This window comes from Cervus elaphus, chromosome 11 (assembly GCF_910594005.1).
Source record: "Cervus elaphus chromosome 11, mCerEla1.1, whole genome shotgun sequence".
Taxonomy (NCBI): Eukaryota; Metazoa; Chordata; class Mammalia; order Artiodactyla; family Cervidae; genus Cervus; species Cervus elaphus.
The window spans coordinates 92,792,354-92,817,152 of record NC_057825.1 but is presented as its reverse complement, the minus strand read 5'-3'; the positions used below and the strand labels follow the sequence as shown (position 1 = coordinate 92,817,152).

The 24,799-nt window shown below is 45.9% G+C and overlaps 1 protein-coding gene across 3 annotated transcripts; it reads right to left on the bottom strand.

Annotated features, from left to right (window-relative positions):
• Positions 1 to 24,799, bottom strand: SEMA4F (ssemaphorin 4F). Of its 3 annotated transcripts, XM_043918462.1 has the most exons (14): positions 24,520 to 24,799; positions 21,525 to 21,676; positions 20,834 to 20,893; positions 20,529 to 20,627; positions 15,747 to 15,840; positions 6,020 to 6,139; positions 5,774 to 5,925; positions 5,058 to 5,236; positions 4,675 to 4,822; positions 4,332 to 4,554; positions 4,081 to 4,190; positions 3,804 to 3,964; positions 2,553 to 2,611; positions 1 to 2,342 (listed from the first exon to the last, which is right to left on the bottom strand). In XM_043918462.1, the coding sequence occupies exons 1-14, from the start codon at positions 24,665 to 24,667 to the stop codon at positions 1,732 to 1,734; spliced, it is 2,316 nt and encodes a 771-aa protein (XP_043774397.1). In that variant the 5' UTR covers positions 24,668 to 24,799; the 3' UTR covers positions 1 to 1,731. The 3 variants fall into 3 exon arrangements, with proteins under 3 accessions (XP_043774397.1, XP_043774398.1, XP_043774399.1); XM_043918463.1 differs by lacking the exon at positions 20,529 to 20,627; XM_043918464.1 differs by lacking the exons at positions 15,747 to 15,840; positions 20,529 to 20,627; positions 20,834 to 20,893; positions 21,525 to 21,676.

The window sequence follows — 24,799 nt, the reverse complement described above, 5'->3', positions numbered from 1 at the left end:
TGGTATAGATAGTGCTTTATTGTTTACATGTTCTCTCATTTAATCCTCGCAGCAACCCTGAGGTAGGTATTATTATCCCCACTTTACAGATGAGTAAGCCATTGTTTCAAGGTTAGATTACTTGCTGAAGATCACACACTTATTTACGGCAAAGCCACCAATAATTACAACCCAAGGGGACTCTTGAGTGGTTCACAGGCTGCTGTCAAGGAAAGTAGAGCTGAAAACCTCAACTGGGAAAGGCTGGACCATTTACGAGAGTTCAGGGGGGTCCCTCGCCAGGGAGGAATGAGGCACATTCGCAGGCCAAGCCTGGAACCGAGCAGGAGAAGCCTAGAGCTTCTGGGAGTTGTGAAGCAAGAAGAGATCTTTACATTTGGTGAGAGTTGACGTGTCTTCAAATAGGCACAGGGCCCCCCTTCCAAGGAATGGAGCAACAAGAAGGTATCCAGCAGCTGCCAGTCCAGAGGCTAGCCACAGGGCAAGTGTGGCAGGGCAGGAAGAGCTGCCCCTGCTTGGCACTCCTTCAGCTTGGCCAACACGTGCTGACTTTCAGGAGGCGGTCCTTTACTTTTGTTAAGGCTTGAGAATCTGATGAGAGTCATAACCCCCTGCCCCCCGAGAAAAATAGAGACACGCATGTACAGACAGCATCTTGCATGTGGTTTGCGGGAGGCCATGAACTCGGGCGAAATCCTGCTTCACAGCAAGGATGTCATGAGTAAAGTCACCGGAACAAACTTATCTTTGTGCAGCTTGTAGTTACCATGACTGTTCCCATTTTGCTATCCCCTGATATTTAGAATGTTGTGAAGTTTTAGCAGAAGTCATGGAGAGGGCTCTAGCCAGAGAAAGAGTAGCTATGCATGGCAGTGGTGGCAGCCAGGAGGCAAAAACAAAGAGAAAGATAGGGTCATATATACTATTCCACCCAGAAGATCACTTCAGGGGGTTTTGTCTGCTCAACAGAGGGGCTGAGAGAGGTGATAGAGACAGGGCAGTGATTTTCTCCTTTCAGAAAGGAGAGCCGTTCCCTCTGGCTACAGGCTCTAAAGTCCTATAGGCATTGCCCTTACTCCAACCTGACCCTCTCAACATCCCATGAATACACCTGAGCATTGGCCCAGTCATCCAGGCACATGGTAATCTATGAACACCCGTGTATTTACACATGCTCTTTCATGGAAGAAGGAAAACTGAGATGGGGTAGATCTCAGGACAGAGATTGCATGTTACAGTTTGGGGAGCATGCATTCCCCACAGAGAATCACATAAATTTCAAGAATCAGCAAAAGGAGTCAGGGCACATGAGCCCCCAGACACTTCCACTGTTCCTCCTTCTGGCCAGGGTCCAACCCGAAAGCAAAGTCACAGCGATGTCCTGGGCCCCAGCCCCAAACTAACAAGCCCGAGAGAGTGGGCTGAAGTGGTCACAAGGTTTGAACGGGCAAGTGCAGGAAAAGTCCTGATTCACTGTGAGAGCAGTTCTGATATCTCAGGGGAATCAGGCAAAGGCCTGGCCCTGAACTGGTCCAGGCCCAGAGAGAGCAGACAGGGAAGTCGAAGTGACCATTCAAAGGACAAAGAAAACTCAGAGGCCACGGTGACATTCCAAGCCCACGGACCCCCCAGCGTCCCAGTGGTCATTCCATCCAGGGGTCTCTCATGCACTGGTGCTTATTTGCCCAGCCCTAGATGGATGTCTCTGTGCTGGTGGTTCTTTGCCCGGCCCTAGATGGATGTCTCATCACAGGTGGCTAGAGGAGCCCCTGTTAGCCGAACGTGGGCTGGACTTGGGCAAGGATCAAGTAGAAAGGGTGGAGGGAAGCCACCGAAGCCACTGCCCCTCTTGGCCAGAGCCAGGGGCAGCCGCTCGTCTTCAGGAGAGGGAGAGGGAGGGTCCTGGCTGTAGCTCGTGGTACCAGACGCTGGGACCCCCAGGTCCAAGCCCACCTTGTCTCTAGCCAGAAGTTCCCTCTGTCGCTGTCGCTGCTGATGCCGGCCAATCAGGAGGAGAGTCAGGGATGCTGCAAGAACTCCCAGGAAGAAGCCTGCTAGTCCAGCCCCTATAGTGTGAGCCTGGCTCAAGGGGCCCCTCGAGGTGCCCGACACCAGGCTGTAAGCAGCCACCACACGGGCTGCCCCACCCTCCTGACACTCACAGGCATAAGCACCCATGGCCTCTGGGGATATCACCACTTCCAGCCCCTCCTGCGGGCGGGTGAGTGCAGTCACTCCGCTGGGCTGGTGCCACACGCAGGATGCCCAGGCTGAGCTCGGGGAACATGGCAAGACCACATGTGCAGCTGCAGCCACAGGAACTTCAAACACCACCGGGTGTTCTGGAGAGAAAGCAAAGGCACAAAAGATGGTGAAGCTAGAGGTTCGGGGTGACAGAAATGTGGGGTGATATGAGAAGGGGCCACGGTGGACAAAGCCAAAAAGTGGATTCCCATATCTTCCAGGATATAAGTTTTAAAGTAGGTCCAAAAAGGACAACTTTCTAGGCCCTTTCCAGCCACTCCACCCATATTTCCCTAAACCATACAGACCTCCAGGCTCTTCAGGACACAAAGAAGAGACATCCGCTGACTCTATGTCTTGAACCAGCCTATAAAGAAGAGAACACTTGATAAATCCAGTGTCAACACCCCCTCTACCCTCCTCAGTACCACTGAACGTTCACTTGCCAATTGCACCTCCCATCATCTCATAAATCACCTCTAGAATTATCAGTCAACACTCTCTTCATCTCTAAATTTTTCCCCAATACCTTTTATAGGCATGACATTTACCACGTCAAATTCTACAAATATTTCTGGTAGTCGACCGAGAATTAAATCTACACTAGGTCTGTCAGAAAGACATTTGGTGGGGTACTTTAAAAGAAACACAGGAGCCTTCCAAGAAGTACAGCTGGTTGTCCACGACCTCAAGATTTCTCTGGAAATCTCTAGTAAAAGATTTTTCTGTTAAGAGAAAAGCTTCTTTTCTATCACAGTTAATCAAAATCCTGTTAGGGTCAGTGAGATGACCTTCTATTTCATAAAATAGCTCAGCTAAAGGCACATTGTGGTTGTCACCTGCGCTCGGTACTGAATACAATGGGAATGAAATCACCTTGTAAGTGCATAAAAGTGTAAAGAGAAGGATTAAACCCAGGGGGACATCAGCATTCAGAAACTAGATGGAAAAAGAACCAGTAAGAAGATCACCAGCCCAGGTGGGATGCATGAGACAAGTGCTCGGGCCTGGTGCACTGGGAAGACCCAGAGGGATCGGGTGGAGAGGGAGGTGGGAGTGGGGATCGGGATGGGGAATACGTGTAACTCTATGGCTGATTCATGTCAATGTATGACAAAACCCACTGAAATGTTGTGAAGTAATTAGCCTCCAACTAATAAAAATAAATGGGAAAAAAAAAAGAACCAGTAAGAGAGAGATCTAGATAGGTGAGAGAGGTAGGAAGGAAAACCAGGAGAATGCAGAATCATAGAAGGCAACAAGATGAAGTTTTTCAAGGGAGGAAGGAGGGAGCGAAACACTTCTAAGAGCACTTGTAAAATGAAAACTGAGAAGCACATGGCAACATGCAAGTCAACCACAGTCAGGGCAGGTCCAGCAGGGATGAGGACAGACAGATGAGTTAGTATGGACTGACAGATGGACACACAAGTGATACTAGCACACACACACACACACACACACACAGGGCAACATTAACCCATGAGAAATAGACTCAGACAGATGGCTGGGCCAGAGCTCGGGGACATCAGGCAACGTAACAGTGCAGCCACGCTCACCCTCCATGCTCTCCAGGGTGGGCCACACACGCAGCTAGCCGAACGCTCCAGGCACAGGCAGGGTCTCGGGCCAGAATGCACTCTGAGCAGCTCTCCAGACGGCCACAGCTGGTTGTATTCACTTGTGTCACCTCAGTACGGGAGCCAACCAGAAGCCAGTTCTACAGAAAGGGAACGAGGAAGAACAACGTGCTAGACCTCCCAGACCTCAGGGTCACCAACTGTCTCCGGATTCAGACATGGATTCCCACCAGCCTTGCCAACATCTACAACTCACTTGATATAACTTCATATTCTCAACTGGCTGAGGCTCTGGGAATAAGGCCAGATCCTCAAGGACACTGAGCTGGGCTCCAATCCGCACGGCTCGATGGAGGTGTCCGTCCTCTAGGAAGCAGGCAAGGGGCGAGACATCGTAACGTAAATGTACCTGGGCCCGGGACCCTGATTACCTGTATGCAGGGGACCCTCTCTGCGGCCACAGCCTGTGTGCGCTGGATGGGCAACTTGCTTGGCTATTAAACATACCTGTCCCCAGATAGAGCACATCATACTCTTTCCCTGAGACGCTGGGCACCCTGTGGGCCACAACTCTGACATAGGCTGTATCTGTTGTGACCAGGAGGGGGCGGCCATCAGCTGGAAACACGGGCTTGTCCATGAGTGGGTGGTCCCGGATGAAGGTGAGCACACGGTCAGGCAGGAAGAGGGAGGAGCCAAACTGCTGGAGCTTCATGTTGTTGGTGATGCACTAGAGGAAACACAGAATGAGTGACAAAGCTTCGCAGGGGCCAGGAAGTGTCTGTGATGCCTAGCTGGACTCTTGTCCTAGGGCGGCAATTCAGTTCTTCACTGCCCCAGGCCCCCTCACCTCTCCAGGCCTGGGCTGGGGTACGTCATTGTCCATGACAGGCAGTCCCCTGTTGCAGTCATGTTTCAGCTCTCTGAAGGGGCCATTCAGCACAGTCCGAATATCTTGGGGTCGGAAGGAACAGACAGCAGAGATGGCAGCCCCTTCCCTGGAAGAGTCATAGATGGGAGCCAGATATTTGGAGGGAACTGGGGGGAGGCAACTCAGCCCCTGTCAAATGAGATGACCTATGAGAAACTCAGAGGGAGCTATGCAGCCTGCCCCAGGGCAGAGGGAACGGGGTTCTAGGGAGAATCCACCCCACTCTGGAGGAGACCACACTGACACTGAACCAATCCCAAGTATCTTCCACCCTGTAACTCTCCATATCAGGACCCCCTCACCACTGGGAGGAAAAGACGCCGTAAAAGACAGGGGTCCCTGCTCCACGCTCAGGTCGAAGAATGGCCACGTCCTGCAGGACACTGGAGGCCCGGCCAAGCTCAGGCCCTGGACACAGCAGGTCAGCCTTTAGAAAGGTCGTCCATCTCTGCTGGAGGGTCTTCCGGCCCCCAAGATCGCCCTGGGATGACAAGCATGTAGGAAGTTCTCTTTACAAGACCAGCATTAGGGAAGGACCACGGAGACCAACACACATTCCCCCCAAGACACAGTCAAGATCCACAGAAATGCAAGGAGAGAGATACAAGTAACTGGGGAGGACACAGATATGGGGTGGGCGGGGTCACAATAATGAGGCTGACTAAGTTCTCTGTGCACTTGTGGAGTTCTGCACTACGTGCTTGACATAAGTTGCTTCATTTAGTCCTCAGAACAGTAGCTATTCCTGCCCAGAGTTACCCAGGCAGTGAGCAGTGTAGCAAGGACTGGAACCCAGGTCTGTTTGTCAACAGCTCCTGCCTTTAACCTCCACACTGCAGCGTCACACGGGGTAATAACGGGGTGAAAGAGGCCAGAGCCCTTTCTCCCACATTCCTCAAGCTGCCAGAAAAGCAGTTAAGGCCCAGCAGAAAAAGAGATGGAAGAGAGACACAAAGACAGAGGCCAGAGGAAAAGACAGGAGAATAAGCAGAGCAGAAAACTGGGATCAGGGTCTCACCGCACACACACGAGCCACCCTCGGGACTTTAACGCGTTCGTATGAATCAAACGCGCGGGCGATCTCCGTAAAGAAGAAGTAGATCTCGTCGTCTCCATCTTCATCCCCCCAATCGGCTGGGCGCAAGGCCATGGCTGCAACAAAGGCTGGGGCTGGGGAGACCGGCGACTTCAGATCACACAGACAGAGCCCGGGGCCGCCCAGCCTCCCCCGACTCTGTCCCCGGAGCAGCCCCCCTCTGCCCACCGTTAAGCCAGGACGGCAAGGTCTCTGTCCGAATCCAGTCCTCAGTGCGACCCACAGCCCGAGAGATAATCGGCTCCGTCCCCAGGTAGTTTTTCACGGTGGCAGCGTAGAGGACGCCCCCTGCAGCGTGACAGGGAGAAGATGGGCTGTCAGACTCACTGAGGAAGCCTTCAGAGAGGCTCACAGGGGCAGAGCAGGGAGTAAAAGCAGGGGCAAGAACCCTCAAGGGCTGAGCACCCATGTGCCGGGCACTGCTAAGCACAGGGGGCATTATCTCACTTAAAATAAACAGGAACAGAGTGTTCTAGGGCAGTAACAGGAACCAGGGTTAAGGGGGAAATGCTGGAATGTTCACGTAGAAGAACGAAGAATAAAAGCTATCCCTGTGGAAATCGAGACTTTGTGTTGGCCTGTTTCTTGTTGTTGTCATGTTTAATGACTTTTATGTTCTGCAATATGCTAATTACATGATAACTTTCCGGGAAGAGGTCTGTTCTGCTGCATGTTCCCATCTTGCTGAAGCTCTCCCACTATGGTGAATGTCTGAAGGAACTTGTGTTCTTTCTGAGCATTAGTGGCGAACGCTGCCCTGGAACAAATCAGGACTTGAGGGTATGCTAGCATCATTTAGGGAACTGATCAAAATGCAGGTTCCTAAACCTGGGGCCCACAATCCGCACTCAGTAGAGTCGGGGGTTGGCCCAAGAACTACATCTCAAACAAGCCGAGTTACTACAGTGTGGGCGACTCAAGACCTCACTTTGAAAAACACCAACCCAACGGGTTTCTGGATGTTCACAGCCAGCCACAGGAATCAGATCCTCCCTCCTGGTTCAGTGGTGGAGCAGAAGTGCTCTAGCGATGGTGGGGATTGGAGAAGTGAGATTCTGCATTCTGGAAAGAAACGGAAGGTGCAGCTCTGTGGGCTGAATATAAGAACTATAGCCACTCTGAGCAACACTGCCAAAGGCTCGGACAAGAGTGGAGAAAATGACTTAGGGGACGAAAGAAGGTCACAAAGCCCCTGCTGGAGTTTTGAGTATTACAGGGACTCTGCAGAAAACAGAGAAGCATTCCTTCACCACCTAACTATGTGAGAGGCACTGCGCTGGGTGCTAAGAACATCACTGCTCCCCCAAGAATTCCCAGTTGAGTCTAGAAGACAAATGTAACCAGATACCAGGAGGCGTGGACTCCTAGATGTGTGTGGGAGCACAGGAGGACCCAGCCACATCTAACTAGAACAGCATCTCAAGAGGTCACGCGTGAGCTGGCTCTGAAGAATGAGCAATTTGCCAGGTAGAAGGGCTCCAGGGAGAAGACAGGCAAGTGGGGAAGGGGGAGCCATGTCTGGGGATGTGGGACACCCCCTGTGGCTGAAGCTCCCACAGGGCACGGGGCAAGCATGCAGAGATCGCTAGAGGTGCAGTGACAGGCACTCAGTTCTGATGAATCTTCTCTGTATCACCAGGAAAATGTGGACTTTATCCTAAAGGTGAAGGCAAAACCGCAGAGATTTTTTTGAGGAGTGACATAATTAGTTTTGTTTTTTAGGAAGACAATGCCAATTAAAAGGGCCTTCTCACAGTAGAAACTAATACAAAATTGTAAAGCAACTACACACAAATAAAAATTAATTGAGGAATTCCCTGGTGGTCCAGTGGTTAAGAATCTGCCTGCCAATGCAGGGGACACGAGTGCTATCCCTGGTCTGGAAAGATTCCACATACCGCCACTTGCTGCCACTAAAGTCACCACAACTCATGTCTGCGCACAGCAAGGAAAACCCAGAGCAGCCATTAAATAATCAATTAGTTTTTTAAAAGGACCTTCATACAGGCCTGGCAAGAATGAAGAAGGACTAAGGCACAGCAGAGGAAAGAGGCTGGATTTGGGAGGTATTTCTGAGGTACAGCCCACTAACAAAATTTGAACATCGAGTATGAGATGTGAAAGAATGTAGTAAGACAATGTCTCTAAGGTTTCCACCTATAAGATGGACAATAGGAGGTGGTGATATTATGATGGAAGGCTCATAAAGGAGGTGGCCTGAGAGGAGGCAATTTCAGTTTTTGGATGCACTAAGGGTGAAATGCCTTCGGGACATCTGGTTGGAGTCACTGGAAGGCAATCGAACAGAAGGGTGTGGACAATAGGGCCAGAGTCAGGCAACCTGGGAGTCAGGTTTAGGTTACTACTGAACCTAAAAGCCAGGGGAAAAAGGGAGAAGAGAACCCTGGGGCACTGCCATTTGAGAGCAATTGAGAAGATCATGTCAAGGAGGCTAGAGAAGCAAGCAAGGCTGGAGTGCTGGAGGCTGGTGTCCAGAAACCCCAGCAAGAGCCACGGGGTCCTGCACGCTGAGGGAGGCAGCAGAGAGCAGGGCCACCCTGGCGGAAGCACTGCATCCCGGGCTCACAGATGGTCCTGTGACGCTGCATGTCTCAGGCACTGAAATGATAACCACTAAACTTAAAAACACTTGATGCAGGGCCAAAAAAAAGGGAGGGGGGAGGATCAGGAGGTGGGAGGAGAGACTACACTATCACTCAACCGTGTGAAAGGAATCCAAGCATTTTAGAGTCAGGAAGGGTTGGGTTTGAACTCTGAATACTTATTAGTAGTATGATCTTAGGCAAATTACCCTTCCTAAGCCTCAGGTTCCTCAAATGTAGAGTGTGGATAATACCGCCTCCCACTCAGAGCAGTTAGACAAAGTAAAAATAAAGTGTCAGTCGCGTCCAATTCTCTGCAAGCCCATGGACTGTAGCCCACCAGGCTCCACTGTCTGTGGAATTCTCCAGGCAAGAATGCTGGAGTAGGTTGCCAGTCCCTTCTCCAGGTGATCTTCCAGACCCAGGGTTAGAACCCGGGTCTCCTGCATCGTAGGCAGATTCTTTACCATCTGAGCCACCAGGGAAGTCCTACTCAGAGCAGTGCTAAAGGTTAAGTGAGATAAACAGAGAAACCCAGGTGAGGCCTGGCGCACGGCTGGCATTCACCATGTGTTAGGTCCAGCACCTTACGAACCTTGGAGGACCATATGCTTGCCTTATTGCCAAAAGGCAGGAGGCCACAAATATATGGCATCCCACATAAAATGGCATCCCATTTCCTTCCAGAGTGTTTCAGAAGGGAGAAAATAAGATTTGGGGCATAGGCTCTGGCAGTTAAGGAGCAGCAAATAAAAAAATCTTCAGTAGTTCCGGGGGGTTAGGGGTAGGGGAGAATTTGATACAGAAGCCAGAATTGGAATGAAAATTTTTCTAAAAGCATTATATACGAAACATTTTAAAGCCAAAATTCTGACAGAAGCTGTGTCATGGATACCATGAGAATGGGGGAGATGTGGTGAAAGAGATAGTTATAAATACCTTGGAAGCATAACTTGATGTGTCTGAGGGAGAATAGTCAAAAATATTGTGGAGACAGTCATGGACCACAGACAACCATCCAAGGACCCAACGGTGGACAGAGGTAAAGTCCCAAGACTTTATAAGGGATCAGTGGGGGCAGTCAGCAACTCTGGAGCCTAGAACTGCTAACAGCACATTCACTCAGAGTGGAAGAACAGGGGGCCACAGAGGGGCCACAGGTGGGGTCAGACACTTTGGGAGGGAGCAGCAGGGCCTCAGACATTCTAAGAACACCAAGGAGCTTACAACACAGACTTCACACACACACAGAGGGAAAGGAGACCAGCCATCACAGTCACGAGGGCAGCAGTCCACTGGAGTAAAGAGTTCACACATCCTGAATTTTCCGGAACAGTCCATTTCAAATATTCTATTGTAGTGTTCATACAATAAAATATCCCTGTATGAGAAACTGTTTAGGAAATTATTACTGACTAGATCAGGCTAGTAAACATGAAAATATACATGTACTATATTGGCAAAAGATGATAAATCAAAGACAGTGATGCCCAAAGTGCTGAATTCAGTGAACAAGGTAGTTGGAAAAAAACACCAGGTGTAATTCAACCTTATTAAAAAAAAAATCTAAAAAAAATAAAAATAAAAAAAATAAAAAAAAAATCTATATATATCTATATATATACACATATCTTTAGTTGCAGGAAAGATTGAAGGAGTTACAACTATACAGTGTTACTGATGCTTGTTAATGAAATAACAAATAATCTTTATTTTCTCCTCTCTATTGTTTTGTATTCACTGAATGTTTTTTGTAGTTAGCATCTTTTATCTTTATAAACCTCCCCCCAAATTAAGATACTGCCATTTTGGAACTATGAGGGAAAAAAGATTGAAAGCCACAAAGATGAAGAATCACAGCATAAGAAAGGTGACAATTATGTGCAGAAATAGATCTCTACTTGCTCAGGTGTAAAGTCTGTGAACATAGACCTCCCAGATATGTTAATAACTCAACACGGACAGACTAGGATACAAGCCATGGCAGTGAATATTTCACTATACTCTCGAGGGGTTCAAATTTTAACTCTGGTACCAAAATGCTCACTTTTAAAGAAGGTTTATAATAAGAATTATCACTCATTGGCTTTAAACATATCTTATCCTGCCTTCTTCCTCTCTCTTTTCTTCTCATGGTCAGAGCTTTGCAGGGTAGACAGCTGTTGTGTGTGTATGTGTGTGTGCACGTGTGTGTGTGTGTGCGCATATGTGTGTGTGCATGCACACATGTGTGTGTGTGTGTGTGTGTGCGCGCACACACGCTTAGTGGCTTCAGTCATGTCCGACTCTGTGCAACCCTATGGACTGTAGCCTGACAAGCTCCTCTGTCCCTGGGATTCTCCAGGCGAGAATACTGGAGTGGGTTGCCATGTCCTCCTCTAGGGGATCTTCCCGACCCAGGGACTGAACCAGCATCCCTTACGTATCCTGCATTGGCAGGTGAGTTCTTTACCACTAGCACCACCTGGGAAGCCCAGCATAGACTGCTACTGACCTAATATTCTCTATTTCCTTATCTAAGGATTATGCTAGCTGGATACTTTTTTAAAAGTCTATTATCAGGACATAATTATAGATCACTGGAGATGCAGTTTTTACCCTACCTTTTCCTCTGCTGGCCATATAGGATTTCTCTAACTATCTTGTTTTGGTGTGTGAATGCTAGTCTCAGGGTACACACACTCATGGATTTAAGAGATAACCGTGACCCCAAAATGCAGGCAGCACCCAGTGCATCTGGAACACATACAGGGCTCCTTGACTGATGCAGTAATCAAAAGATGCAATGAGACCAAAAGGAGACAAGAAAAACATGAGATGGGTTCCCAAGAGAAAACAAAAGCTCCCTTCTGCTCTTCTTTGTGAGAGCCCTATTTATTACTGTATGTGATAGGAAGGGCCGAAGATGACAAATCACCTTCTCCAGCTTAGGTACCTTGGTGGGTAATGGCACTGTGCACTCACAGAAGGGGACACTGGTGGAGAAGGCCTGGGGGAGGTGAGGGAAGATGATGAGCTCCGTTTGGGACATGCTGATTCTGAGATTCCTGTGGGACGTCTAAGTGGAGCTGTCTGGAAGGTAGCTGGATGTGTGGTCCGTAGCTCCAGATAGGGTATGGGAGGCATCAGAATTTGGTGGAAACAGAATCCGTAGGGCTGGCTGAGATCACAATCACAGAGAATACAAGAGAAGAGGATCTTGGGAACCCCAATATTTAAAGGATGAACAGAAGATAGACCCTGCAAAGAAGACTGAGAAAGAATTGCTGATGATCTTAGGCTAATGTGAACATTACTGTCAAAATATTTGCATTTTTCAAAATTGGAATAGTGCAATTAGAGATACTGAGATCTTTTTTTTTTTTAATTTTATCTCAGTGCAGTGCAGATAAATGTCAAATTTGAAGATAAGAGTTCTGAGACTTTTTCCTAAAGAAATACAAGTACCAATAAACACATGAAAAGCTCTCCGATCTAACAGAAATGCTAATCAAAAACATCAAACTGAACTCTGGAGAAAGTCACTGCTTTATGCTTATTAACTATATTTTTGGTTATAGCTAACAGTGTAAAGAAACAGCCCCTCTCATCACTGCTGGTGGGACTAACTGAAGAGCAAATGTGGCCAAATCCATCAAGCACTATAAAAATTTTTTATATCCTTTGGCCCAGCAATCCTACTTTTTGGATTGACTAATGCAATTAATTGCTATTGTTTAGTTGCCAAGTCATGTCTGACTCTTTTGTGACCCCATAGATTGTACCCACCAACCTCCTCTGTCCATGGGATTTCCCAGGCAAGGATACTGGAGTGGGTTGCCATTTCCTTCTCCAGGAGATCTTCCTGATTCAGGGATCAAACTCATGTCTCCTGCATTAACAGGTGGGTTCTTTACCACTGAGCCACCTGGCAAGCCATGTAATTAATTAGATTCATGTAAAGGATTTACATAAAAATTTATATAAAAGGATTCCTTACACAGCATCATTTATAAAAGCAATAATTTATTTTAAAATCTGAATGTATAATTATGTAGTAATAAATAATTGTACTTTCTATATTCATAGGATGAAAAAGTATGCAATCACTAAAAAAATCAAATTTTGAATAATTAAACAAATTATATGATGATAAAATGCTCAGCATACAATACTAAGTGAAATATACATAATTCCAATTTATTATAAATGTACACATATTATATTTATAATACGTGTAAACACAGAGAATAAAAGAAAATACTCCAAAATAATAATAGTGGTTACCTGGTGATGACTGAATTACAATAAGCTTTTTACTTTCTTCTTTATACACTTCTGTATTTTCTCAATTTCCCACAATGCATGTTGCAATTTTTATAATTTAAAATAAGAAATGCTCCTGCCATTATATTCTATTATTTTCATTACTAAGAACTTTTACTTTTCTTTCAAAATACCTCGATTATCCTTAAAGACATTTGTATGACTCCTAACTGGAAATTTTGGTTCTAATTCTTAACGAATGTTACTGTTATCTTCTATACTGCTATTTAATATTTTCAAAACAGAGGGACAGTAGGACACAATAGATCAATATTAAAAGTTCCAACTAAATATTGGCATTATGTCAGACCAAGAAAAAAATCAAATTATAGCCCTATAAAGAACTTCAGAGGAAAATATTTAATTTGTATATAGCTTTTAAGACTCTTCTTGTAAAGTCATGCATAAAAGTTCAATACTAGATCTTACACCCAATTTTTGCTATTCATAAAATACTGTGCAATATTTAAATTAACATTTAAATTGTCCACACTACGGATGATATGTATAAAATAGATAACTAACGAGAACATGCTATACGGAAGAGGGGGCTCTACTTAAGCCTCTGTGTGACCTGGATGGAAGGCGGTCCAAGAGGGAGCAGATACACGCATGTCTACGGCCGATTCATTTCACCTACAGCAGAAACTAGCACAACACTGTAAATCAACTACACTTCAATAAAAATCAACTTCAGCAAAAAACAACTAATACAACGCCTTCCTGCTCTGCCCCATACACTAGCCATCAGGCCAGGGACCTAGCAGAGTTTTGAAGGTTATATTCCCATCTCAATGCGGAAACTCCAAGCAAATGTGCTTGTTTATTTTGAAGAAATAGTTTTCATAGTTAAAAGTTTTAATTGTCTGATATTTTATAATAAAGTTTGCAGCAACTTTAGTGAAGAAAGAAAAACCAGTATGATGAATGATGAAGTCAACTCATTAGCTAGTTGGGGAAAATCAATTTTGATTTCCTTCTCATGCCATTTGAAAAATAAATTTCCAGTAGATTAGAGTTAAAATATTTGGGAAAAAATTTGAGAAGAAAATTTTACCTCCTCTCTAATTGAAGAAGGGTTTAGCTTAAAATACATAATCACAAAAGAAAAGATGTAGATTGGAATACTAACATCTTACCTGAAAATTGGCCCAAGAACATGAGCAGAGGATTGACCAAAGAAGAAATAAAAGTAAGTACTAAAACATGAAAAATGTTTAACTTCACTAATGTTAACTAATGTTTAACTAATATTTGAAGAGATACAAATCAAAGCAAGGTGCCATTTCTGGCCTCAAATCAGCAAAAAAAGAAGAAGTTTAATAATAACAAAATAGTACAGTGAAATTTATGTGAGAAAAAAACTCATTTCCTGCTGATTTGGGGTGTAAATTGGTATACCCTTTCTAAAAACTCAATTAGCAACAAATAATGAGCTGCAAAATATCCACACCCTTTAATATAGCAATCCATTTATAGGAGTCTTAAAGAGACGATCTAAAATGAGGATAAAATTTTACATGCAAAAAGGTTCATTACAGTGTTATAGTGGCGGTGGTTTTGTCGCTCAGTCGTGTCCAACTCTTTGTGACCCCATGGACTGTAGCCCGCCGTGCTCCACTGTCCATGGGATTTCCCAGGCAAGAATACTGGAGTGGGTTGCCATTTCCTCCTCCAGGGCATCTTCCCCATCCAGGGATCAAACCCGGGTCTCCCACACTGCAGGCAAATTCTTTACCATCTGAGCCACCAGGGAAGCCCCTGGTGTTACAGACAAGTGTTATAGACAATAGTAAAAACTTTGAAGTGAACTAAATAAATTTGAGAATACGTTTATATAAATGATTTGGAATTGTTAAATCAGCATATGCTCACAGGCTGAGTAACATAATACCATTAAAATTTTTCTTCACAAAGAAATTTTAAATTATATAGAAATGCCTGTGCTATAAAGTCACGCGACAATATTCAAAGTTATGTCCGTGCAGCATGACATTTTAAAGTTTCATAATACACACACTCATAAAATTTCTATTAACCTGCTTGTCTTAAACTATCATGAGAAAAATGGTTGTGTTCTCACTGAATTTGCAGAGCGTATGTGGAGCGGTCTAACCTAATATACAGGCTATGTGGCATACAAACTGCTCGCTTTGTGGCTACCAAAGAATTAGTCATTCTCCAGAAAAGCTTTAGGCATAATCTGTGATAGAACCATTCAACACTTGAGCAACTGTATAGGTATAACTTGTTCAAAGGAAGTAACAGAAGAAATGTATTTAATAGTCATAACTGATTCTTCTGAGCAACAAAGGACTGGCCAGCAAAATATACACGCATGAGTATATATGCGTGTGGACATAAAAAGGCTAAAAGGAAATATCCTAAAATACTAGTGTGGTTTTCAGCATAGAAATACTCTAGAACTGTGTCACTATGGTAGTCACTAGGTATGAATGGCTTTTTACATTTAAATTGCAATTACATAGAATTTAATATTCTTCCCTTCAGTTGCACTAGTCACATTCCAAGGGCTCAACAGCCCATGTAGCCAGTGGCTACCGTATTAGGCAGCGAAGACACAGAACAATTCCATCATCATACAAAGTTCTTTTGAACTGTGCTGTTCTAAAAGATTTCTCATGGTCTTTATACTTTTTGCAAACTCATTATAATATGCATTGTAGTAGATTCCTCTTCTACTGAGGAAAAAAATGACTAAAAGAAATAAGGTTAACAAAGGAAACGTTGACCGTCTACTGTGAATAGCAGACACATTCTCTAGAGAAAAACAAGGGAAATGACAGTCTGTGGGGGAAAGCAGGGGGACACAAGCGATCTGGGAAGAACAGGAAAAGCCAGAAAGAGATGTGGGAATAATAGACATTCCAAGGAAAGGAAAGGAAGGACACAGAAACTCAAACAGCAGGGTGGGGAAGGAGGCGATTATAGCAAGAAGTCACAGGTTCTGGTCTCTCCCCACTCACCAGCCATTACAGCTGCTGACCGCTGAGCTGGCTCAAAAGGACATTTCCCCCGGCCACTCTCAAGTCTTTCAACCTGCTGGAAACTGGACACATCCTACAGACCAGAAGGGGGCAATTGGTTTAGAGGTCATGGGGAAGTTCATAGTGAGAATTACAAAGATGGTCAGATGAAGGAAAAACCCCATTCCCATTCATCTCTCACACCCCCACTACCATCCCTGTTTCCCAGTCTGCTATTCCCGATTCCACCACCCATTCCTGCATTTCCTATCTCTGCCATCCCTCTTTTCATCAGTTTACTCCTCTCCTTCAATTCCCATAGTACCTAACACCCACACGCTCTAATGAAGGAATACTAGGATGGCACTAGAAGACAACGAGAGACTGAAAGGTAAATCTCTCTGAAATGCTGCTGCACTGCCAGCTTGAGAACTGGCTGGAGAATGTGCTACAGGATAAGGAGAACCAGGGAAGAAAGCAGGCCTCCCAAGGGCGGGAGCCCTTAAGAAGGATAAAGAAAAGTACAGGTTGGTATAGGACCATCAGAAGCCCGGGGGCCTACAGAGAAGGGCCATCCTTCCCCTAATCCCACCCAACAAATAACAGACAGAACCAGAATCAAGGATACATAGGAGGGAAGGGAATCTGCAAAGTCAATGAAGACCTGAAGCTCAGGTCAGAACCTGAAGAGCTGGTGAGTAAGTGTCTTCCTCATCCAGGGATTCCAGAGAGACTGACCTGGGTTGGGGGGTTTCGGGCGAGGGTGAGAGGTCTAAGAGTTGCACAGAGTCAGTCAGACAGTACCTTAGCTGAGCACCCAGCACTAAGAGAGGCTTTAAGATAACATCTAAAAATGAAAATCAGGGGTGATTTCAACCTGGACTGGCAGGGAAGTTAAAAGTGGCCAGTCAGGAATCAGTTATGACATGAAGTGCCAGCATGATATATCTAGTTCACAAACTAGAATGGACATAGGATGTGGCTGGAGCCTAAATACTGTGATGATAGTGGCAGTAGCAACACAGATCTACGTCCCCTGAGCGTAAGTGTACCACTGGCCCATTCTGACTGCTCCTTTATTTGCTGCACTTGGTAAACAGGGTTTTATTTGCTTGAGAGAGGCTTGAAGAAGGCCTGTTAAAATCAGATGTTATCTGATGCTCCCTCAAAGGGGACTACTGCTGTTTTTGTTTAGTCACTAGGTCATGTCTGACTCTTTGCAACCCTACGGACTGTAACCTGCCAGACTCTTCTGTCCGTGGGAAGACTGGGTCGAGAATCTTCTGGAATAGAGGACCCCACAGAAGCACAATCACCTATCCTGTGTGGCATTGGGCACATTGCAGCTTGAGGAGAAAGATGACAGTTCAATGAGAGATTACCAAGATGTTTAGGCTCTCTGAACATGGGGTTATTACCTGCTGCTATGGCCTGTCTTATTGCCTCCTTTTCTCCCTACTGCCTAGCCTTGCCCCTAATTTATTCTCCATACCCACCCCAGATTAATATTCCAAGACTATTAGTCACTGGCTTGATAAATGCTTGAGTCAGAGAAAGACAAAAAAAATGGCTCACCGTCGCCTCTTTTCCCAAACTACTACTTCTAATCAAACCTGGATCACCAGTTATTCCTAGAAAACAATTCCTAAAACTACACCCTTACACTTCACCAAGGACTTAAAAAGGATGAGCCTTTTCTCAGTTCTTATTCTCTTTGATCTTTTTGCACTATTGAATACTTTTGATTCACTCCCTTCCTTAAAATATTCTACTTCTTGACTACCTTGAAATTCTACCTCCTGGAGCCCCTCCTCCTACCTGTTGTCTATTTCCTTTGGTTGGTTCTTTTCTTTCTAAGCCTCTAATCATGTATCCTTAGTCATTCTCACATATATCTTCAAGATCTCATTAATTTTTCACATTTCTGCCCAGACTTTCTGTGAGAATCATTCCCCTAACTCTCTAAAGCTGGACTTACAAAGATGATCTATTAAAACTCAACATGTCAAAAACTCATCTTCTTCCAGTTTTCCCAAATGGCATCATTATAGTATCTAGGTTTACAGCCTTTGAGTAAGTGACCTTATTAACTATATAGGTTATGATTACTGTATGTTCAAAGTGACATTTAATTAGGGTCTGAAAGGATAAGACCACTCTACCACATTATCTGAATGTTGAGATTCTTCATTATATCATCATGTGTCAGTTGGCACAGTCTTATCAGCATCAGTTAAGATGAAGGCAAATCCCTCAAGTTGAAAGCCAGAGATATGCAGGCAAGCTTTCATTAAGCTGTGGGGTTGGAACCCATCCTTTGACTTTGGCCAACAAGAGTGCAAGGCATATAAAGGACCTTTCCTAAAAGATTAGGGGTGAGGGATAGAGGGGAGGTGGTCCCTGTTACATGAAACAAATCAAATGTCACACAAGACTGAAGCCACCTAAGGTCTTCTTCTAGGGTGTAGGCTGGATTAGAAGGACAGGGTAGTGGAGATGAGACAGACAAACCCTGAGTTTGAATCTTGGCTCTGCCTTGGCCATCATCATCTCTTACTTTTACCTAACTTTTGGGAACTTCTGTTTCATTCATGTAAATTGGAAATAAATACTGTCGTGATGTGCTATCACTATCATAAGAAATAAATATCATGATATGGTGATAAGAATTAATCTCATCTGTAAATGTAAGTATCTAGCACCAAGCCTGAACGGAGTAGACACTCAGTTAAATTGCAATTCTTCTCACTGTTGTTGGTGCTGCTCTTTTAAGTCTAACATTTATCTTTGTTAATCACTGGAGCTCTCTCAACAAAACAAATTAAAATATTTTCCTCCAATGTCTAATGAGCTGTCACTGACGGGAAGCACTCCGCATTTTTAGAGCTGGCAGGTCCTATGCTTTCTTTTGTAATAACCTTCATTCTTCTGAGCAATCAACTCTGAGCAAGTTGTTATGTCTGGATCAGCTAGTCAAAGCTCTCAGATAATAGTTATACACAGTCTCAGAGTTATCCATCTGGGACACGAGAGGTTCAGCACTAAGGATAAGGCAAGAAATTGCTCAAGCAGATGGGGATTGCCAGGTAGCAGGGTAAGACAGGGAAAGGCAGAAGAAAGCATTCAAGGAGTCTAGAGAGCAGTCTCGGGATGCTTGAAGAGTTAGCACAGTTGCTAGTTGTAACTTATATTTTCCTATAAACAACTCTTGATTGAAGGATGGTCCTTCATTTCATGAGCTCGCTGGATAGGAGGGCTCAGAAAAAGAGCTGAAAGTCATAGGAGTGCAGACCACAGGCCCCTAGCTTCACTGTCGGTTGCTGATATTCCTCAAAAAAAAAAAAAAAAAAAATGGATAGGGGTCCAAGTCACACCAATCCTGACAGGTGTGTCCAGAACATTTTCTGTCTAGATACTTATCTAACAACCATTAAGGTCCCAGCTCAGAAAGTCAAAGAAGAACAGAAGGCCTGTGGAACCAGCTTGGAGTGACTGCACCATCTGTAAACCATGGCTCTGATATTCAGATCCATGGGCTCCCTGATGCTATATATACTGGGAAAGGACAAATATGGCAACGGCAGTTCCACTGCTACTTTTGTGAGCTTCATGAGACTGAAGGGAAACTAGACTCTCAATGTTACCTGAAGGGATACAGAGACTGTCAACATTCTGAACTGGGAAACCTTCCCAGGATGGGAGAACTAGCCATACCTCAACAGGGAATCTATCACCAGCATGATGAAAATAACTCAACATAAGAAGACCAACTCCCTCTCGGGAGAGCTCAGAGGGACTGATGAAGGCATCAAATATATGCAATTAGAGCAATCTTAAGTCAAAAATACAAGGATGATGTTTAACAAAGGTTTCAAGGTATGTGCTGAGTAGACCCATGTGCCAAAGACTACTGAAGACCGCAGAAGAATCAAGTCAAGATCTACCATTAATGACCATGGTCAGGAAAGGGAACTGCTGCACTCCCTTTTGAGGCTTTTGACTCATTCCAGGGACTGATCACAAATGTATGCTGCCAGAATAACAGTAATCGACTACCAGGTAACTGATGGGAAAAGGTGAGGGGTCAGAAACATTAAAACCCTTCCTCAGATGTAACCAACCCCAGGGGCTTTTGAGGCCATGGCCAATCTACATATGACTAGGGGTATCCATGTCCCAGGCCTGCCTGGGTTTGAGTTTGGAGATGCCCAGGGCTTTAGCAGCAATGAAGAGGATTAAGAAGAAAATATTGTTGACAGAGTGCCCACCTTGAAGGCTAGATCCAGAGTATGAGGTCAACATGTACTACATTAGAGGGCAGTGACCTCAGAAGCCATGAGAGCGAAGAGTCACAGCCCACACAGAGAGAGGTTGACGGTGGAGGTGGGAGAAAGGGGTGAAAGTCAGTCACATGCTGTGTGAGGAAGACACAGGCACACACAGTGCTGTCTGAGGAGCGGACCCAGGTCACCTGGACAAAGCATGCACGGGGCAAGGAAACCAAGAATTGCTGGCCTCTGAAGTGCCTCCCCTCAGCCCAGCTGGCATCCTCACTTCCTGCGCCATCCCACTGCAGCCCCCTTTACGCTTCGTACTCCTCACCTTCTACAGACAGCCTCCCTCCCCCTCCCTTTCACACCCTCCTTCAGTGGACAAAGCCTCCACCCTATGAGGGCATCCTTCACCCACAATGTTTATCATGCACAAGGGTTGCCTTAAGCATGACCCCTGCCACAGTTGTTCACAGAAGACCCCTCCCGTCCACCCACCCCTGTCACTCACAATAACCCCGCACTTCGGATCAAAAGCGAAGGTGCCACAAGTGAGGAGGTGAGAGGCATTGGCAATGGCGAGAATCTGGACAAAATTGTGACATTCATCCTAGGGGTCAGAGATGGTTAGAGAGAATCAGAAGCAGCAGGTACAAGGGAAGGTAGGGTTAGGACAGTTATATGCAGCTCTGGGTATGGTGTTAGAGTCCTCGCCTGGGTCCACTGGGATGCGAGCGTTATGGAGGGCTGACAGAGAGTCAGGACTGGGCCAAGGCCTCAGCTGACACTCAGAACAGGGCCTGGATTTACACCTACCTCCTTCTTGCCTTTCTTCCTACAGTTCTGTCTGTGGGCCTCAGGCACCATCCAGTCAATCTAGAAAGGAAGAGTGACCATTTCCCCCACATTCTCACCCAAATCCCTTCCAAGTCAGGGTAGGTGACACAATTCCACAACCTCCATCAACTTGGGAACAAAAGAGGCAGAACCCCCTCTCCCAACCACGGAGCACGGATTTTCATACTGGAGATCTCCTCCCATTAATGAGTGGTGAAATCTCAACCAACATTATTTTTAATGAAATAGAATACATCAGAACGTACCACATGTAGGAGAGTAAATATTGTTTCAAAAAAGTTTTCTTTCAGTACATACTTTGTGCACTGGGTCAAAATGTACCAGGTATTTCTTACTAAGGGATGATCAAAAAAGTCTGAAAGCTATTTCCCTAGAGTAATGTGATGTTAATGATTCCTCTGCCCACTGCCACCTGAACCCTGGTCACTGTGACCTCCTCCACATCATCATGAACCTCCATTCTAGCCTCTGCAGTCGCCATGACCCCCACAATTACCCTCAGCTGAAACAATGAAGTTGATGATCTACCCTTATTCTTTTTCACCCAGCATTCCCCCTCCTACCACAATACCCTCCCTCATATGCCATAAAACCAAGGATGCAATCACATGCTCTGGAATCTGAGGTCCTCCCCACTCTCATCTCTCACCCTTCGAGGTCTCTCCTCTGAAAAGGGCAGGGATACAGCGAAGATCGTGTCCCGGGCGCCGACATAAAGCATGTGAGAAGCAGGATCCACAAGCAGAACTGAATAATTGTATGTCTGAGGGATGGCGAAACGGGTGAGATAGGAGTCCGCCTCTAGCAGGAAGAGAGAGTAAGAGTGAAATGCGATTATCAGCCTCATTTCATAACAGTTAAGTCCACACGAGCAAAGTCAAAGGGGCCAATTTTTTCTTTCTTCCAAGAACCATTTATTTAGCAGCCTTAAGGGCAAAAACAAAGCCTTGACAGGCCAACCATCTAATTTCCCCAGGGACAGATAACTGATGAGGCAGAAAATAAAGTATGCTTTTTCTATAAAAATAAAACAGTTTATTAAAACAGCATAAATATTAAGTTGATTTAATATTGGGTTGGCCAAAAGTTCATTTGGGTTCCCATAAGCTGGTTATGAAAAAGCTGGTTTATTTCTATTCATAGCAACATGATACATAATTGAAAATACCCTTAGAAGGTATGGGTACTTTCCTCTCTAAATTTCCTTTTTTAAAAAAATTATTACTTAATTGTTGTTCAGTCGCTAAGTCGACTCTTTGCCACTGCATGGACTGCAGCACTCTAGGCCTCTCTGTCCCTCACCGTCTCCCGGAGTTCACCTAAGTTCCTGTCCATTGAATCAGTAATGCTATCCAACGATCTCATTCTCTACCGCCCTCTCCTCCTCCTCCTTCTTCTCTTGCCTTCAATCTTTCCCAGCATCAGTCTTTTCCAATGAGTCAGCTGTTCGCATCAGGTGTGAACTATTGTTACTTAATAGTAACTTCTCTTTACTTAGAAAGGAAATGTCTCACTCTTTTTACCAACACATTAGTAGACCATTTCCTCTCTCTCCCACCACCCTTGATCCCAACCTGATTCTACCCAAAGAAGTACACAGTAGCATGGATAAGAAGAGAATCTGCTTCAGAAATAGATTCTACCCACAGTTTCAGCCCAAGTTTAAATGTGGCTCTTTCACTTACCAGATGTCTGATCTTGAGTATGTTACCAGTCTGCTCTGAGCATCACTTTGCTAATCTGTAAACCCCACCATCCAGTGTTGTTGAGAATCAAATAAGATAACCTATGTGGAAGCATCTGACACATACTACGTATTTCACAAATTGTTCCTTTCTTCCACCCTTAAGCATGTGTTCTGTTTGGGCCAAATCTAAACACATATCAGCATTCAAAACTCTGAACTAGGACTGTCCTGGTGGTCCAGTGGATAAGAATCCACCTACCAATGCAGGAGACCCAAGTTTGATCCCTGGTCCAGGAAGATTCCACGTGCCATGGAGCAATGAAGCCCCATGCACAACTCCTGAAGCCCACAGGCCCTAGAGTCTGCGCTCCCCAACAAGAGAAGCCACCACAACGAGAAGACCACGCACTGCAACTAAGAATAACCCTTACTTGCTGCAACTCGCAAAAGCCCGCACACAGCAACAAAGACCCAGTGCAATCAAAAGATAAAGTAAATAATTAATTTTAAAACTCTGATCTATTTAAAGATTATAACAAATAAGTTAAGATGAGTTTACCTTCTTAGCTCAATCTCTGGCTCTGGGGACCTGAATTAATACAGCTCTGCTCTACCTGCTTCATCTGCTCAGCTATCTTCAAGACTGGCAGAATGGCCATGCGGTCTCATATGTGCTGACATATGGAGCCCCACCCACTCCATCCTCCCACACCCATACTCATATCTGTGCTGTATCCTGCCTACTATCCCATGCTTAGTATAAGCCCCAGATCACCCAACCAGCCTCATATCCCCAACTCTGCCTCAGCTTGTCATATAGACCTCTCTGGATTCCTGGATATGAACCCAACCTGGCAGCCTCAATGCCATGCTGTGGCTATTGCTCCAACAGAAACTGAAACCCAGGCTCTGATCACAACTTTTGTCTTCTGGATTCATAGCATCCCTATATGTCACTGGTCTGAAATTACAGAGTAATTTAGAAAACCCTATTACCCGGCTGTGAGTTTTCCCCAACAGGTTGTACTCTTGGTTTCACTGGTTCTGTCTGTACAAGGTGCTAACGCTCAGGGCCCACTGCTAAAAACACAAGGTTCATGGCTACACTCATGCCCAACTCAGCAAAGAGACTTTAAAGTCTCTAAATCACTCCAATGACCACTTTTAACCTCATGGCATCTCTTCACATCTTTTGAAAGGACCTCTCCCTCCTTTTTTTCCTTCTCAAGATTTTAAAAGCCATTTAAACAGCATTTTAAATCAACTCCTTGAATCGTTTCCCAGCACTCAATGTAGGGAATGGATAGAGGAACACTGAGGAAATTAGGAGGGTTATGGTGGATCAGATAACGGGAGACTAGGAGTCGGCATCATAGATGAAAGGACTGGGAAGTGGGTTAAGGAAATTAGGGCCGTGAGTCGGACAAAGGGCTTGAAGGAGGTTAGAACTGAGGATAAGGGCGTGAACCTGAGAAGTGGGCAGATGTAAAGGCTAAGCTGGTAATCAGAAGGACGGGTGTTTGGAGGAGTATGAGAGATCGATGGGTTTGATAGCAAGATGGTCGTCAGGCTAGCATGACGGACACAAGTGCATGTGAGGGAAAAGGGGAATAAGGGAGACGAAACTTGGAAATGGACAGTCTCCGGCAACCCCCATTCCCCTCCCTGGGCCTCGGTGTCTGCGTCTACACTGCGAGAGGCGGCTGCAAAATAAGGGAGAGCGGGAGCCGCCTGGGCGTGTCGTCGGAGCCCAGTCGCCCGGGCGGGCGGAGCGGCACCACGTGGGGGTCCCGCCTGCCTTCGGGCGAGGCACGGGCAGCGAAGGAAGCCGTGGGCCGAGCTGTGGGGGCGCGGGGTGCGGCTGCCCGGGTGAGAAGGGCAAAAGTGGGTTTGGGTGCCTGCAGGCGGGATCCCGGCCGGGAGCCAAGGGCTAAGGGCGAGGACGCCCGCGCCTTACCGGAGATGGGAAGCGAGGTCCTGGGGACCGAATGTGGGACGCGGCCACACGCCGGGCCTCTCAGCAACGCCAGCAGCAACAGCAGAAACAAGGGCGAGGTCCCGGAGGGCCGCAGGCGCGGGAGGAGCCGCGCGACAGCGGCCGGCATTTTTGCCACCTCCTGGCCACCGGGGTGTGGCGCGCCCCGCAGCTTCGCTCGGCAGCTGAACAGCCACCAGCCTGGGCCCACTCGGTTCCCCTCTGTTCGGTTGGGCCTGCGGCTGCCGGTCACAAAGCAACC

Excerpts from the sequence above, each read along its gene's own strand:
- SEMA4F (XM_043918462.1), bottom strand. The coding sequence starts at position 24,667 with ATGCCGGCCGCTGTCGCGCGGCTCCTCCCGCGCCTGCGGCCCTCCGGG. Across the intron at positions 21,677-24,519 it reads GACCTCGCTTCCCATCTCCG|AGGCGGACTCCTATCTCACC; the intron begins GTAAGGCGCGGG and ends TCTTCCTGCTAG. Across the intron at positions 20,894-21,524 it reads CAGAGGAGAGACCTCGAAGG|ATTGACTGGATGGTGCCTGA; the intron begins GTGAGAGATGAG and ends CTTCCTTTCTAG.